Raw genomic sequence first — 17,595 nt, 5'->3', positions numbered from 1 at the left:
CCCCAGCTCCATCCCCTGCCCTTTATCTCTGCCCAGCTCCATCCCCTGCCCTTTATCTCTGCCCAGCTCCATCCCCTGCCCTTTATCTCTGCCCAGCTCCATCCCCTGCCCTTTATCTCTGCCCAGCTCCATCCCCTGCCCTTTATCTCTCCCCAGCTCCATCCCCTGCCCATCATTCCTTCCCTGCTCCGTCCCCAGCCCATCATTCCTTCCCAGCTCCATCCCCTGCCCTTTATCTCTCCCCACTCCATCCCCTGCCCTTTATCATTCCTTCCCTTTGCTGCCATTCCTCACCCCAGCATTGTTGCCCAAGCCCTCCACTGCAGTGGATATTTCTCCTCTTCCAGCTCTGGGTTTGGTTGCTCTTGTCTCATTTCCTCTGGTAATGCTCCCATGGGTCCCCATCTGCCCACCAGCCTGCTCTGTCCCTGCAGGAGCTGGGTGTCTGCTTGGGGTGCTGCTGTTCTGTTTTTTTGGGGTTCCTGCTCCTTGCTGCTGGCAGTGAATGCTCCTGTGGGATCAGGGTGCAGTGGGAAGGTGGGGGTGTTGTTCAGCCCTCTAAGGTGGTGCTCCTCAGGCTGGGGAGTGCAGCCAGGATGCCTTTGGCTGTTTCTGCAGCACTGAGAGTTGTAAACTCCAGAGCTGTTCCATCTGGAGCTGCATCAGGAGCTCCTGAGTCCCCATGTGGGTCACACACTGAGCCTTTCCAGGAGTCTGGGATCACTTCTGCTGCCACTCCACCTCACTTTGAGCCTCATGACTGGGGCAGGTGAGCAGCCCAGCCTGGCAGGGACAGGGCTCCCACTCTGCCAAGGGACACAGCCCCTGCCAGCTGCCTGCATTGTCTCAGCTCTGTTGGCAAATGCAGGCACCAAGACGGGAGAATGACTCATGTGCTCCTTGTCCATGGGAATTTCTGAGAGCAGAGCTCGGGTTCTGAGTGTGTCATGTAAAACTGGGGCTGGGGAAATACCTCGTGGTGATGGTGCTTGGAGAAATAATCCACTCACTTTGAAATGGTGCAGAACTTTGGCAAAACTCTTGGCTGTACCAGGGCTTCAGAGGATGTATAAAGCCAGCAGCTAGGACATTAATAAGAAAAGTGTTCTGTCTGGCTTGCCCAAAACGGCACTGCAGCTGAGGAGGGATGTTTAGCAGTCTTTACCTCTGCTGAGAAAATCAAAAAAACCTCTTTTGTCGTGGCTCCCATTAAAAATGATCCAATCCTGAATAGCTCCAGTTGAGAAAGGGAGCTGTTAGCTCTCTTTTTGGCAGGTTTGCCTCTTTTCCTTGGGAAGGAGAGTGTGGCCATGGTGGGGGTGGCCTGTCAGCCGTGCTGTGGGATGCTGTGCCTGGGGTGATGTCCCTGGTGCTCCTGCCAGCACCTAAAGCAGGGCAGGCCTTGAGCAGCCCCCAGCACCTGGGGAAGCCCCAGGGACCCCATTTTGTGTCACCCAGCAAGGTTAAAACCTCAATATGTCCCTGTTCTCACAGGGAAATCCTTGGAAGCTTTGGGAGAGGTTCATCTCTCATTTCCATTTTCTGTTGCCCTGTGGAGTGAAATGTATTTTAGAGTGGAGGTGCCCCAGGAGAGCTTTTCCCATTGAGCTCAGGCTTGGAGCAGCTCTGTCAGTATTGACCCTGATTTCTGCCAGGGCTGCATGCAGCCTTGATAAACACTCCCAGTGCCAAATGAAGCTTTTCCCCTTCCAAAGTCACCTTAGCTGACTTTGTTCCTTGCCTGGAAGAGTTTGCCACAGAGGGAGCAGAGCTCTGGGGCTTGGCAGCCCCTGTGTCCCCCTCCCCTGTGGCACAGAGGAGCCTTGCCTGCTTGGGAAGCAGTTTCTGTGTGGAACTGGAGCTGCTGTGCTCAGGCTGCCACAGGGTTTGTTCTTAGGGGAGATCCCTGATGCTCCTTCCTGGAGATCCAGTCTGCTTCCATCAGCTTGATCTTGCTGGTGCCCAGGGACTAAACTGACGGCAAATTCCATCCTCTGGTGTTTGGGAAGCATTGAAAGGACAAGATGCTATAAGCTTTAAATGATGGCATTGGGTTAGGCAAGGTGAAGGTTGTTTTTTGCTGAGAAACCAGGGTTGCTCCAGGCTGCCTGTACAGCTGCAGCTCTTCCCCCAGATCCTGGGAGCACTGGGCTCGCATTCCCAGGAATGCTTCCCAAGCATTCCCTCCTTGCTGCTGGACACAGAGTGGCCTGAGCAGAGCATGGTCTGGCAGCTCTCTCACCTGGGTGTGCCAGGGAACCTTCTCCTGTCCCTAATCACCCTCTGAGGCTTTGGCCCAATAATTGAATCTCTATCCTGCTGCTTTCTTGCCTGTGATCTGTTTCCAAAGTTAAAATTGGGAATAATGCAGAAGTGCTTGTGAGGGAGCCCATGCTCAGGATGGTGGGAGAGAGGAAATCCCTCTCAACTGTTACCTGAGGGCTGCAATGTGTCCATTGCTAGAGGGCTGATTTTCAGACACTGCTGAACCTGGAAATGCTGTTTTGGCAGGGTCAGGGCTCAGGGGCAGGGCTGGGGTGGCCTGTGCTGATGTGGCTGCTGCTCTTCCCCCAGGTGAGGATGCCCTGAGCTCTGCAGTGGAGGATGGTGAGCGCAGCGGGCGGCGGCTGCTGCAAGCACAGGAGCACAACGGGAGCCAGCCAGGGGGGCAGCTCTACGTCAGGAACTGCACTGAGCCAGGTATGAGCCAAGGAATTAATGAAATAATTAATGAGTTAATTAATGAACAGTGCCCCTAGCTCCTCATCCTGCTCACTCACACCTGTACTGTGAGCACAACGGGAGCCAGCCAGGGGGGCAGCTCTATGTCAGGAACTGCACTGAGCCAGGTATGGGCCAAGGAATTAATCAATTAATTAATTGAATTAACTAATGAATGAATGAACAGTGCCCCTAGCTCCTCATCCTGCTCACTCACACCTGTACTGTGAGCACAACAGGAGTGGTGTGTCAGGGGGGCAGCTCTACGTCAGGAACTGCACTGAGCCAGGTATGAGCCAAGGAATTAATCAATTAATTAATTGAATTAACGAATGAATGAATGAACAGTGCCCCTAGCTCCTCATCCTGCTCACTCACACCTGTACTGTGAGCACAACAGGAGTGGTGTGTCAGGGGGGCAGCTCTACGTCAGGAACTGCACTGAGCCAGGTATGAGCCAAGGAATTAATCAATTAATTAATTGAATTAACTAATGAATGAATGAACAGTGCCCCTAGCTCCTCATCCTGCTCACTCACACCTGTACTGTGAGCACAACAGGAGTGGTGTGTCAGGGGGGCAGCTCTACGTCAGGAACTGCACTGAGCCAGGTATGAGCCAAGGAATTAATCAATTAATTAATTGAATTAACGAATGAATGAATGAACAGTGCCCCTAGCTCCTCATCCTGCTCACTCACACCTGTACTGTGAGCACAACAGGAGTGGTGTGTCAGGGGGGCAGCTCTACGTCAGGAACTGCACTGAGCCAGGTATGAGCCAAGGAATTAATCAATTAATTAATTGAATTAACGAATGAATGAATGAACAGTGCCCCTAGCTTCTCATCCTGCTCACTCACACCTGTACTGTGAGCACAACAGGAGTGGTGTGTCAGGGGGGCAGCTCTACGTCAGGAACTGCACTGAGCCAGGTATGAGCCAAGGAATTAATGAGTTAATTAATTGAATTAATTAATGAATGAATGAACAGTGCCCCAAGCTCCTCATCCTGCTCACTCACACCTGTGCTGTGAGCACAATGGGAGCCAGCCAGGGGGGCAGCTCTACGTCAGGAACTGCACTGAGCCAGGTATGGGCCAAGGAATTAATGAAATAATTAATGAGTTAATTAATGAACAGTGCCCCTAGCTCCTCATCCTGCTCACTCACACCTGTACTCACTCATTTTTAACTCCATAAACTCTGCCCTTCACAGCAGAGCTTGGGTATCATTTCCCTGAGTTTTGGGCAGAGGAGGGGAAGGGTTTTCTCTGTTCTTCAGGACTCACATAAGTTATGTGCCCAAAAGGAATTCTAACAAATACAGCTCTTGCTGCACTTCTCTCCCTGTATTTTTATCTCTGCTGTAATCATTAATAACATTTCTGCACAGATGGATGATCATGGTCTCTTTTAGACAGCAAAAACTGGTGCAAAAGTTCTTCTGAGTTTTGCCTTGTGTGCATGACTGTGGCACAGTGCAGACCCAGTCTCACACCTCAGTCAGCCCTGGCAGTAACATTTCCAGCATCTGCTGTCTCACCCTTGCAGCTGTTCCTGCTGCTCTCACCAACACAGGGGTCTGTAGGTTTTATTTGTGGCGTGTGGGTTCCCCCTCTGCCTTTTTTCAGAAAGAAAAGCAGTAACTACCTCGTGTTTTCTCACGAGAGAGAAAGCAGAAATGCCTGGACGTGTGAAATTACAGTTTCCTCTTGAAGCTGTCACGATGTGACATTGCCTGGCAGAAGCTGCAGAAAGGAAATGAAAAGTAACAGTGGTTTTGTGGGTTTGGTTTGGGTTTGTCACCTGCCAGGAGGACACAGGCTCTGGGTGTCCCTGTGTCTGGAGGGTCAGGGGCACGTGGAGCTCTGAGGAGCCTGAATCCTCAGAAAGGCTGGGAATAAACCAGCAGCCCTGCCTAAGTGTGCTGGTTTACAGCCACTATCAGTAATGGCAGGAAATACTAGATTGCTGCAGGAACAAAAAGATCTCCCTGTGTTCATTTACACCCCGAGGCACAGAAGTGCTTAAATTAAACAGCCCAAGAGGTTTTTGTGCAATTATTTTGTGTGTTCCCTGTTTCAGAAGCAGCTTTCTCCTTTCTCAGTGTTTCTGATAGTCACAGCTGATGGTTTGGCAGCCCAGGCTGCTCGTGGCACGTCCTGGGATCCCCTTTGGCACCAAACCCCCCTGGGGGAGCTGAGCTCTCCCATCTCTCTCTGCCTTGTGGATTTCTGGGCTTCATGTGCTCTGAGTTCTGCTGGGTTGTGGCCAGGGTGAAGTGCAGGGAGCTGCAGAATTCAGCAAAGCTCTGCTCCCTTATGGAGCATGCTATGTGAAGAGTGATTTCTGTGTTTTGTTCTCCTTTTTACCCCCTTTTCCTCTTTGAACCTCAAGCCAATTGAAAAACAAAGTCGCCTATCCCTCAAGCAAAATTAATTTTATCCCAGCAAAAGGAAAAGGAGAAATTTGTTCCTGCCTTGCAGGTTGCCAAACCTTGCTTTCACTTGAGGGAGCGTTAGAAAAATAAATTGCTGTAAGTTTAGTAGGAAAATGTCCTGGAGGAATTGCAAGAAAAGATGTTCCTCTCTCACTGAGCTATAAGTTGGGTGAATTGGACAGGAATGTGCCTGAACTCCCACACTCTGCTTCTGCTTGTCAGCCTCAGCCCCAGAGAGTCAGAAAAGCAGAATTTTGGTGGTGCTGCACCCGTGGGACCAGAGAAGGAGCTGCCAGAGGCACAGGAGGGTGAGGGGAGTCTGCAGCCCCATCTCAGGGTAGCTCTCCAGTGCTGGAGTGGGGAAACCCTCTCTCCTCTCCTGTGATTATTCCTTCCCCTCTGGAGTCACTTTAAAACGCCCAGAAATTTTCCTGGGCTGTGGATTTGTTTTGGCTTTTTGCCTCCCTTGCTCTTTTGTTTGTTCTTTCTATCTAGAGGGATGAGGTTTGCTGCCTTGACCTCTGAGCCAGCTTGGGTTCCTCCTTTGCTTATTGTGCCTTGTGCAAGAGGCAGCAGAGAGGCTTCAAATACTGAAAAGTATTTTTAAAAAAGTACTGAAAATACCCTTGCCTCCAAACCTTTCAATGCCCTTTGCATTTCAAAGGTGTAGAGCAACCAAGTGAATAAATATCACATTGTGCCTCTCTGAGCTGGGTTTGACTTGCCTGACACTTGAGGATGCCAGGCTGCTGCTGTGCATCACTCTGGTAATCTGAGAAGTCTTCCATGAAGCCTGTGACCTGAATTTCTAAGCAGGCAGTAAAAAAAAAAAAAAAAAAAAAAAAAAAAAAAAAAAAAAAAATTGTTGAGTCAGACTTGCTTCTTTCTCTTTTTTTTTTTTTTTTTTTTTTGTTTTTGCACACCTGAATTCTTGTAAAATGTCCTGATTCTCTCCAGGAAAATCCGTGCTGCTGTAAATTTTTGGTTGTTAAAAAAATTTTTAGTACCAAGAAATCTGGGAATGAGGTCATCTGCCTCAGTGCCTGCTGACCCCAGGCCATGTAAAATTTGTGGCTTGTTTTTGTTGGGACAGAGTGTGAGGCTCCTGGTCAGATCACATGAATGGCTCTGTCCTTCCTCAGCTATTTTGGAAGTTTCTCTGTGCTGCTGGAAGGGGAGAGCTTGACAATGAAGGAAATCAGAGCAAGTTACCAGCACCTGCATTAAATTTTGGTGTGTCTGTAGTATTGCACAGATTGAACATCACTTTGTAAACAGGGGCCTCAAGCACTAATTGAAGTTTCAGCTCTAAGATCCAGGACAGGCTTTTCTTAGAGTTCTGTTTTAAATTTGGTATTTTGGAGCTATTACTGCAAAGGGAAGAAAAATAACATCTGGCCCCACGTTGCAAACTGTGTTCTTGTTGCTTGTTTTTCAGTTCTTGCCAGTAGTTAGTAGTTAAAAATCAAAAGGTCCAGATTTTCCACGAGTGTAAATTATTGCTGGCCTCATTGACTTCACTGCATTTACACAAAATTTAAACAACCAGGAATCAAATGCAACATCCCAAGTCAGGTTTTAATACAGTCAGGATGGAGCTTTATCATCTGCCCATCTGCATTTTAAGCAGTGCTTAATTGTATAGTTTTTATATACAGACATGTGCATAAATTCACTTAGGGATGCTCAGAATAATGGTCTCACGTATTAATGCTGGAGCAGTTTGATTTAGTGCCCAGCAGTGGGTAAAATAAAAGTATTTAATTGAAATGCCCTTTTGCTGTGGGCTGCATTAAAAGCTATCCCAGATTAGGTACTGGGTGCCCAGATGTGCAGGTCCTTTGGCATCTCCCTGCTGCTGCTGCCAGGAAATGGAGAGGTGAGGGGTGTGTTTAGTTCCCAAGGATCCAGAGATGCTTCAAGAAGGATCCCTGGAGCACAGGGAGCCCTGCAGGGATGGATCCATTGGGCACAGGGAGCCCTGCAGGGATGGATCCATTGGGCACAGGGAGCCCTGCAGGGATGGATCCATTGGGCACAGGGAGCCCTGCAGGGATGGATCCCTGGAGCACAGGGAGCTCTGCAGGGATGGATCCCTGGAGCACAGGGAGCTCTGCAGGGATGGATCCATTGGGCACAGGGAGCCCTGCAGGGGTGGATCCATTGGGCACAGGGAGCCCTGCAGGGATGGATCCCTGGAGCACAGGGAGCTCTGCAGGGATGGATCCCTGGAGCACAGGGAGCCCTGCAGGGATGGATCCCTGGGGCACAGGGAGCTCTGTCACCCTGCAGGGATGGGAGAGGGGAAGGAAGGAGGGGATGGATTTTTGGGAGCACCAGAGCCCCTCCTGAGGGCCGCAGGATGTCCTGCAGGGCCCTGGGTGCTGCCAGGACCCTTGTGATGCAGGGATGCAGCAGCTGTGCTGTAGCCATGGCAACAGCTGGGATGTGCTGGTGAGTGCAGGCATCCCTGGGCTGGGAGGGCTGTGCAGTGACCCCTGCACTGTCCAGCTGTGTCTAGCTGTGCTGCCAGACCCTTTGTGCAGCCCCCAGGGCTGGACAGGGCCGCTCAGGGGGATTCTGTCCCCCAGCCATGCCTTGGACCAGGCCCTTGTGGGTGGTGCTGAACCTCACCTTGTCCCCCATCCCTGCTCACCAGGATTGCAGATTTAATCAGGATGCAGGAGCTGACAAAGGCTTGGGCTGGGAGGTGGAAAGTTCCACTGAGGCACTGCTACTCCTGTGCCTGGGGGCAGCTCCCTTGGAGCTCCTGCTGGTGTTTGGGGCAGAGCTTGGTGTGTGCATCCCTGCTGTGAGCACCTGGCTCTGGTTTGCAGCTGAAGACAGGATTGATGCTTCCCCTGGCAGCTTTTCCCTTGTAGGAAATTCCCTGCTGCTCTGAGCCTGTAAATCAGGATGGGATGGCCTTGTAGGGGTGTGTGCTATCAGTTCCCATCCTGTTCTGATTTTGCAGATGCATGACTGTTCCCAGTGGAGGAGCAGACTTGCCTGCAGCCAGTGCAGCTAGAGCAAGTCCTGCTGCTTTCCCCCTTTTCCCAGCCCCAGGGATGGTGGTCCTGGGTGCCACTCTGGGGACAGGGACCCCATCCCCTTCTCCCACAAACTGCTGGAGCCTGGGGCTGAGGCAGAGCCTGTTGCCCAGGTTCAGAGGGAGGTTTGCAAGCAAACCAGGCTAAATGTGCTGCCCCAGGAGCAGCAGAAGCAGCACATGCTTGGAACTTTATCTGTAGAGCTCCAAGGACTGAGGGAGCTGCTCCAAGGATGTGGCATGGAGAGCAGGGACAGGCTGGGGGCTGGTGCAGCCTCTGCCAGGCTGCAGGAATGAGGTCACCTGAGATTTGGGACAGGCAGAGCTGGGAGGTGCTGCAGAGCCCCAGGTGTGGCTGTCAGGGCCAATCCCCCTGCAGCTCCTGACGTGCTGAGCAGCAGGCACAGGGGGACAGAGTGCTGACACAGGCAGACACAGCCTGGCATGGCTGGGCACTGCTCCTGGGGCTGAGATTACTCACAGGAGAGTCAGGATCAGCTCATAATAAATAATAAAAAATGGCCTTGTTCATTCTCTTTTTAAACAACACTTCACATCTCCTGTGTAATGCTGGTTTGATCACTCCAAATTTGAACAGAACAGCTTCACCTGCTCTTTAATTTCTGGGTGACAATACTAGATGCCCTCATGTTGATGTTTCAGTGAGGAGCTCTCTGGTTTGTGCATCCCCTTCCCAGCCTGGAGTGTCTCAGGAGGCTGGCAGCAAGCTGCAGTTTTTGGATAGAAACACTTGTGTTTCTAACTTTGGCTGCAGCAAGCAGGTCTGGAGAAGCATTAAATCCTGGAGCAATTCCATGTGTTGGCAGAGTGGGATTCCCTGTTCCTGGAAGGGCTGCAGGAGCTCACAGCAACTGAGGGCTGAAGCAGGAGGGTTGGTTTGCCCACAGCATGTTTGGATAATGCTGTGGGGGTAGCTAAGCTGGAATGTGGGTCTGAGTGCTAAAAATTGGGAGTGCCAAAAAAGGGAATCCTGCTGAGCTCAGCAATAGGGACTCAGCACTTCGTTAAAAATGGTACAATTGCAGTTTGGCTTTGTTGAAGTGAGCTACAGGCTTGTGGCAGGGGTTGCATGGGAGATGGCACACAGGATTGTCCCTGCACACACAGAATTGTCCCCAAGCAGACAGGATTGTCCCTGCACACACAGAATTGTCCCTGCACACACAGGATTGTCCCTGCACACAGAGAATTGTCCTGCACACACAGAATTGTCCCTGACACACAGAATTGTCACTGCACACACACAATTGTCCCCAAGCACCCGGAATTCCTTCCAGCCCTTACATAAGGGCGTGCCTGCAGCAGGGCAGGATGATTAAGGATGCAGAGCCCTCCAACAGGGGGGTTTCCCAATTCCTGGGGGGAAATGAGGCCGTAGGAGCCCATCCTGAATTAACCCCGGGTTTAATTTCGGTCTGGGCGGGGTGAGCTCAGGCTGAGGTGCGTCAGAACACTGAGCTCTGCTCCTTAAAAAAACCCCACAGCCTTACAGCTGCCTTTGTGCAGAGCTGGTCGGGAGATCATTTAGGGCTGGATTTGGGGCTCTGTGTGATGGGGAGAACATTTAGGGCTGGGTTTGGGGCTGTGATGGGGAGATCATTTAGGGCTGGATTTGGGGCTCTGATGGGGAGATCATTGAGGGGCTGGATTTGGGGTCTGATGGGGAGATCATTTAGGGATGGTTTTGGGGCTCTGATGGGGAGATCATTTAGGGCTGGATTTGGGGCTCTGTGTGATGGGGAGATCATTTAGGGCTGGATTTGGGGCTCTGATGGGGAGATCATTTAGGGCTGGATTTGGGGCTCTGTGTGATGGGGAGAACATTTAGGGCTGGATTTGGGGCTCTGATGGGGAGATCATTGAGGGGCTGGATTTGGGGTCTGATGGGGAGATCATTTAGGGATGGTTTTGGGGCTCTGATGGGGAGATCATTTAGGGCTGGATTTGGGGCTCTGTGTGATGGGGAGATCATTTAGGGCTGGATTTGGGGTCTGATGGGGAGATCATTGAGGGGCTGGATTTGGGGTCTGGTGGGGAGATCATTTAGGGATGGTTTTGGGGCTCTGATGGGGAGATCATTGAGGGGCTGGATTTGGGGTCTGGTGGGGAGATCATTTAGGGATGGTTTTGGGGCTCTGATGGGGAGATCATTGAGGGGCTGGATTTGGGGTCTGGTGGGGAGATCATTTAGGGCTGGATTTGGGGCTGTGATGGGGAGATCATTTAGGGCTGGATTTGGGGCTCTGATGGGGAGATCATTTCGGGCTGGATTTGGGGTCTGATGGGGAGATCATTTAGGGATGGTTTTGGGGAACTGATGGGGAGATCGTTGAGGGGCTGGATTTGGGGTCTGATGGGGAGATCATTTAGGGGCTGGATTTGGGGCTCTGATGGGGAGATCATTTAGGGATGGATTTGGGGCTCTGTGATGGGGAGATCATTTAGGGCTGGATTTGGGGCTCTGATGGGGAGATCATTGAGGGGCTGGATTTGGGGTCTGATGGGGAGATCATTTAGGGATGGTTTTGGGGATCTGATGGGGAGATCATTTAGGGCTGGATTTGGGGCTGTGATGGGGAGATCATTTAGGGCTGGATTTGGGGCTCTGTGATGGGGAGATCATTTAGGGCTGGATCTGGGGCTGTGATGGGGAGATCATTTCGGGCTGGATTTGGGGTCTGATGGGGAGATCATTTAGGGATGGTTTTGGGGATCTGATGGGGAGATCATTTAGTGCTGGATTTGGGGCTGTGATGGGGAGATCATTTAGGGCTGGATTTGGGGCTCTGTGATGGGGAGATCATTTAGGGCTGGATTTGGGGCTCTGATGGGGAGATCATTGAGGGGCTGGATTTGGGGTCTGATGGGGAGATCATTTAGGGATGGTTTTGGGGATCTGATGGGGAGATCATTTAGGGCTGGATTTGGGGCTGTGATGGGGAGATCATTTAGGGCTGGATCTGGGGCTGTGATGGGGAGATCATTTTGGGCTGGATTTGGGGTCTGATGGGGAGATCATTTAGGACTGTTTTTGGGGATCTGATGGGGAGATCATTGAGGGGCTGGATTTGGGGTCTGATGGGGAGATCATTTAGGGATGGTTTTGGGGCTCTGATGGGGAGATAATTTCGGGTGGATTTGGGGTCTGGTGGGGAGATCATTTAGGGCTGGATTTGGGGCTGTGATGGGGAGATCATTTAGGGCTGGATTTGGGGTCTGGTGGGGAGATCATTTAGGGCTGGATTTGGGGTCTGGTGGGGACATCCCCAGGGCAGTGGTGGTTTTTGGCTGCTGCTCAGTGGCAGGGGGGGAGCAGGCACACCTGGGCTGTGTTTCCTCCCAGCTGTGGTGCAGGGGATGCTGCTGTCCCAGAGCCACAGGCATATGGCAGAGGGAGGAGGGGTTTCCATGGAAACCTTTCAGCAGCATGACATCACCAGCACTGTCACATTTAAGCTTTTCAAGGCTTTTTGGATTTCAGGGATTGCATAACTTCGGAGGGGTTGGGCTGGGGCTTGGATCTAATCAGCATTCAGGGTCTTAGCTGAATTAAATTTTTAGAGAGGCCAAACACCCCAATCCCAAAGTGGCTGGCAGTGGCAGCAGTGGCTTTTGGTGATCTTGGGGAAGTTCTGGGGACAGCAGGACCCCTGGGCTGGGGCACAGCCACTCACACCCACCTTTATAAATGTTCCTGTGGCTGAGCCAAGGGTTTTGTGCTTGGAGCAAGAGAAAAAGCTTCATCTTGCTTCCAGGTATCTGTAATAATTTCCTGGCAGCTGTTTGTGTCAGTTGTTCTGCTCAGGAACTTTCCTTGTGTGTGAACTTGAGGAAAATGCCCCGTGGTTTTCTGTTCAGTGTCACTTGGTGTTTTTGTGGCACATTCAGGACTGCAGCTCCCTGTGGGAAATTTGGAAATAATGTAATAGCAGGGCAGATAACACAGAGAGAGCCTTGAAAGATGAAGGATTTGTTTTTAGCCACAGCTGCTCCGGACTTGGGGTTCCTGACTCAGCATTCCTGCTGGGAACATTCCCAGCAGTGAGAGGTGAGCCAGCTCTAGGATTCCCTGGGCTGGAGAGCAATTCTTGCCTGCAGCACGAAAAGTGGGGCAGGGACTCAGATCTGGAGGGTTCTGTTGCAGCTTTGGGGGTTTATGGAGTGTTACCTGAGGGAAGGCAGCTTTTAAGCATTGTTTAAATCTATTTATTTGTTTGTTTGTTCTAGCAAAACACATTTGTGTACGTCAAGAGATGTATCATCTGCCAGAAGAGTATCATACCTAGAATGTGATTCATGAACCAGATGGCATTTGTCTGCCTCTGGAGAGTTAATCTCCTCATCTGTTTGTTTTTTACCTGTAATTGTGTATGAAAGACAATGATTATTTTAAGGAAAAAAAATGAGCAAACCTCCCCCTTTTTTTACTTGATATCATTAGAGTCCAGGTACAGCATACTGTTTTTCCAAGGAGTGCCTTGGTGAGGAGCCAGGTGGGTTTTCCTGCAGTTTGTGCATCCTCAGTGGTGTTGGAGGGATGCACAGGGTGAGCCCAGGCTCCTGGGAAAACCAGAGGCAATAAATCACTCCCTCTGGTAGGGAGTTTTGTAATATTTTTACAAAAGCAAGTAAATGGGGATGAACTCAGTTACAAGGTTTTTAAACAGTTTAATAGAGATTTAACACTTATTTATACTTTTGAGTTAATAATTGAGCTTTTGTGATTCGTAGTGCAGTGCTAATTGTTTAACTGGAAACTGCTACTTGAAATTATGGAGAAGAACACAGAAAGGAAGCAGTACTTAAAATCCTTTATCTTGTTTTATGCTTGTGGTTACCTTGTGCAAACTAAATTTAAAATTCTTCACAGTGTGAGATTGCAGACCCTTGTGTTTGATGAGCCACAAAGCTGAGCACAGCCTCAGTGACCCCCTGGCTGTGCAGGCACCTCTTCAGCTCCTAGAAAAAACACAACTTTTGCCTTCTCCCATGTGCTCACCCACGTGTTGAGGAACAGCTTGCAGATCATTATCTGCTTGGCTCCCAGCCACTAAACTTCCAGTGACCTGCCTGCTGGTATTGTCCTGCTGCCTGCTCCTGACACGTCCTGGTTGGGCACCTTGTGCTGTTTTTGGATAAACACCAGGGCAAACAGTGAGAGCTGCTAGCAGCTGCTGGGGTGGAGGTGAAACACAAACTTTGAGGTGGTGTTGGAAACAGGATCAGGTCTGACAGGACCTGTCTGCCAGGAGTTGGTCTAAGCCCCTGGTCTGTGCAGTCCACAGAAATCCAGCACCAACATAATGAGAGTTAGCATCTCTGCAATCCCAGGGTGGCTTTTTTGGGACCCTGGCAGAGTCTGGGCACTCCCTGCACGGGCTGGTGCCAGGGAGAGCAGCAAGGCCAGCTCAGGTAAAGCCTCCTGGGGAAGCACTGAAACTCTGGGAATGGGAATTTCAGTGCTGGGGAGCTTGGCTGTCCTGTCTGAGACACACCTGGAGCTGTCAGAGACCTTCCAGCCAGGCTGCTCACCCTGTCCCTGGCATGGGAACAGCTGAAGCTCCACTGATCCCTTGCAGACCTCCCCACTTCACTTTAAATGGTGTTCCAGCTTGGCAGCAAGAACAGGAGCAATGGGGAAGAGGGGAAATCTTGGAGTTAAAAAGAGCAAACCTCCCAGGAAACTCTGGGGAAGTGCATGGTTTTGATTTTCTCTGGCTGAGCCAAATTATGGTAGGAAGAGCTGAATAAAATCAGGACTTTTGGAGGCACTCAACAAAAATCCCTTAGTTTTCCATTAAAGCTGTGAGGTTTGGGTCCCCTAAAACCTGGTTTGAAGGGTTTTTGTGGAGATGGCAGCTCTGAGCAAAGCCTGTCACTAACCCAGCTCATGGTGTGTGCTCCTTGGAGTGCCACAGCCCTTCCAGCAGCTCTGTCTCAGCCTTGTGATGTTCCCTTCTGCCTGTGGTGTGGGATGATGACTCTGGAAGGGACTGGGCTGGCTCTGGAGTGTCCCCTCAGTGTCCCTGGGTGCTCACAAGTTCCAGCAGTGTCCCCCCCAGTGCTGCTCAGGTTAATGAACATCCCTGCTAAGCTGTGTGGGATGGATTGCTCAGCAGAGGAGGGGCTGAGGCATTTCCTCTAAATGCTTCTCATCTGTGGCCTGGTAAATGTGGGCTCTTGCAGAGTAATGAAATTTAAGTGTATCCTCTGGAATTGATTGAAAGACTAGTTTGCTGTTGTAAGGTATAATCCCACTTTAGGGGCTCTCTCATCTGAAAACATAATCTTGTTTTAAGACTCTGGATATTACCAAGGCAATGCTTCCATTTAGGGAGGAAGGGGAGGAAAAGAATATAATTGGGATGAAAAAGAAAATGAAAAAAGAGCCTAGCAGTACCTTCATAAAGCAGATGGTCCTTTCTCCAGCCACATGAGAACGAGTCCTGCCTGTCTGGGGATTTAGATGTAATTACAGCTGCCCTTGGAGCTGCCTCTGATTGATGGGGACAGCAAATTCTGGGGGATCCACTGGAATCAAACCAGCCCTTTTTTGTGTCCAGCTTTCTCCTGCCATCTGGGGATTCCTCCTTCCTGTTTGCTTCTCCTTTCTCCCAGCAGACAGCAGTGGATGCTTCTTCCACGTCAGCACAGAAAGTTATGGAAGTTTGCACATATAAAACACATTAAAAACTTGAACCATGCCAGAGAGGAGCTGTTCTTCCCCTTGTGCATTGTGCTTGGTCCTGCCAGGCTGGTGGTGCTGCTCTCCTTGGCTATCAGAGCTCTGTCCCAGAATGGTGATGAATTTGCTTATTAGTAATGAATGTCAAGCCATTCACACCATGAAAATATCCTGTTTCCACGACTTTGATAAATAGCTGCTGAGGCTCATGAATTTTTAACAGGACTCCTATATTTAGGGGCTTTCAGTTCCTGGGTGAGATGAAAGGCACTCTGGAGATGGAGCTCTGCAAGTGCCTTGTCTTCTGCCAGCACTGCTGCCTATTTAAAGCCAGTGTTGCCTTTCTGATGTATGAGCAGCGTGTTGACATTGATTGATGTGATTTTGATGCTGCAGATTGGGCTCCAAGCCTGCCTGTCACCATGAAGCAAAATGCAAAACTGCAGAGGGACCTTCATCTGCATGTGCTGCCTGCTCGCTTCTCCCCACAGTCACAGGATAAACTGGGGCAAGGCAGGACTGGGATCTGCCAGTGGGATCCCAGAGGAGAGGGAGCTCTGCCATGAGCAGGGCCTGGGGATGGGCTTTGCAAAGATCTGGACCCTGGTGGAGCTTGTTCTCTGGCTGGAGAGCAGTTTGTTTGTTTAGACAGGGCTGGGGTGGTTCCCTTGCTTGCTGCATCCTCTCCTTTCCACAGCCATCCCCAGCTCCCAGCTGACTCTCCCCAGCAGAATGGGGTGCCCTGTTTTTAGGAATGATGTGATCCATCCCTTTTCTGGGGACAGCACACTTCTCAGTCTTCTTGGAGATGGTCATTGCCAAGTGTGTGATGGATGCATGGAACAGAAAAGTGGTGAGATCTCGGCCTGGAGTGTGGGAATTGCTGGTGGCAGGGCTGGGAAGCAGCAGCTGAGCCAGGACAGGATGGACTTGACAGTGCAGGAGCTGCAGGGTTGGATTCAGTGATGGGCAGCCCATAGCAGGTGACTGGGGAGCTGTGCAGAGGAGCAGGGTGGAATCCCACTGGAGTCCCAATGAGCTGAAAAAGGGGCTGGAAAAGGAGGTGTGATGATGCTCACAGGGCACAAGTGCTCTGTGCTGTGGGCTCCAGCTGGCTGCAGCTGGGGCTGGGCTTGTGGCTGCTCCCAGCCAGGATTTGGTTGGTTTTTGTGCTGGGATGCCTTGGAAAAGGCTGGCTGTCACCCTGAGAGCCCTGCTGCTTTGTCACCTGGAACCCCTCCCCTGCTCACATTCACACCCCCAAGAATTCCCTCCTAATGTGCTTTCATTGCTCCATCCAAGGAAAGGATTGCTCTGATTTCCCTTTTACAGGTGCTGCGGGTGGGTGTAGCATTTTAACCTTGCAGCTCCTTGGAATGGAAATTTTCCCTGCCAGTTTTATATGCAAAGAGGAAAATGATGGATGTCTGGAGCGTGGGGCTCTCTCTGATTTGTTAAATATCATTCACATGAGATTTAAGTGCCTGAGCACTTTAAGCACCTTGTGTTGGGATGGGAATGGGAATGGGGAGGATTTCTTTGTTGTGGCTGGGAGGGGAAGGGGCCAGATCCCCTGTTGTGTGTCAGGTGAGCTGGGATGGAAGATGCTGCAGGCTCTGGGTGCTGTGCTGTGCTCCCAGGCTCCTGCCATGGCAGGGCTGCCCTGCCTTTCCAGAAGACACAGCCCACCTGCCCTCATTACCCAGAATTAATCCCCAAATGATGGCAAACACTGATTATACCCAAGTAAGAAAACAGTTAATGGGATGCCTAACGTAAAATAACAAAGGGATTGTAATAGCTTTGAGCATTTGTACGTTCAGGGGAGCTTACAGTGTATTAGAGCTGCTCTGCAGATGAGGCTGGGCAGTGGAAATGCTGGGATTCATCTGCAGGCAGCAAATCCCTGCCCTGCTGCTGGGAGGCAGAGCCAGGGCAGGCTCGGGGCTGGGAGCAGAGTCCTTGGGATGCTGAGGGATGAAAAGGTCCCTCCCTTCTCCCCCAGGACAAGAAGAGAGGTGACAGCAGCATCTCCTCCTCTTCAGGTGCCTTTATGGAAGTGCTTCTTGTAAAGTTGCCTTTTTTGGTTAGTCTGCTCGTGGATATGAACACAACATAAATATTTGTTCCCCAAAATAAAGCTAGTGAAAGAGGGGCTGTGTTCTGCTCCAAATCTAAAGGAGTCTGGGAACTCCAGAACAGCTGTAATTAAGCCAGTAAATTATTAGGAATTTCTGGCAGTCGGTGTGAGGACAGGAGCCAGGCAGGGATTTGTTCTCTTCTTGCTGTGGTTTTGCTGAGATCCTCCCTGTGCCAGCTCTTCCAGAGTGTGCCTGATGATGGGTCACTTTGCAGAGGCATTGCATTTGTCAGGGAAGTGTCTGCCACTTTAAGCATACATATATATATATTTAAGCAGCTTAACAAGTGAAACAATATAAGAGCTCAAAGATCCTGGGGAACAATTGCCAGGTTCTTGCTGTGACAGAAATTAGTTCTTGTACTGTACAAAAGAAAGTTACAACCTCCTCTTTAAAGGTCACTTGCCGCTGTTATTTGACTTAAACTCTCTCTGAACCATATGCTGCTGCATATTATTTATTATTTCTGAGTTCTCCCCCGTTTATGTTGAGATGTATTTGCTTGTTGTCCTTGGATCTCAGCACGCCTCTGATCTT

General features: G+C 50.5%; 1 protein-coding gene across 2 annotated transcripts in view; it reads left to right on the top strand.

Moving 5' to 3' along the window:
• Nucleotides 1-17,595, top strand: part of SLC24A3 (solute carrier family 24 member 3) — a 66,127-nt gene that overhangs the window by 14,299 nt on the left and 34,233 nt on the right. Inside the window, exon 2 of one of the 2 annotated variants that reach the window (XM_079297803.1) lies at nucleotides 2,575-2,700. In XM_079297803.1, the coding sequence (XP_079153929.1) occupies nucleotides 2,575-2,700 (126 nt within the window). Of the gene's footprint in view, nucleotides 1-2,574; nucleotides 2,701-3,776; nucleotides 3,813-17,595 lie in introns of those variants that run through there. The other variant, XM_079297804.1, reaches the window with a different exon arrangement.

The sequence above is a fragment of the Erithacus rubecula genome (assembly GCF_903797595.1).
Source record: "Erithacus rubecula genome assembly, chromosome: 2".
Taxonomy (NCBI): Eukaryota; Metazoa; Chordata; class Aves; order Passeriformes; family Muscicapidae; genus Erithacus; species Erithacus rubecula.
This window is presented reverse-complemented; position numbering and strand designations above follow the sequence as displayed.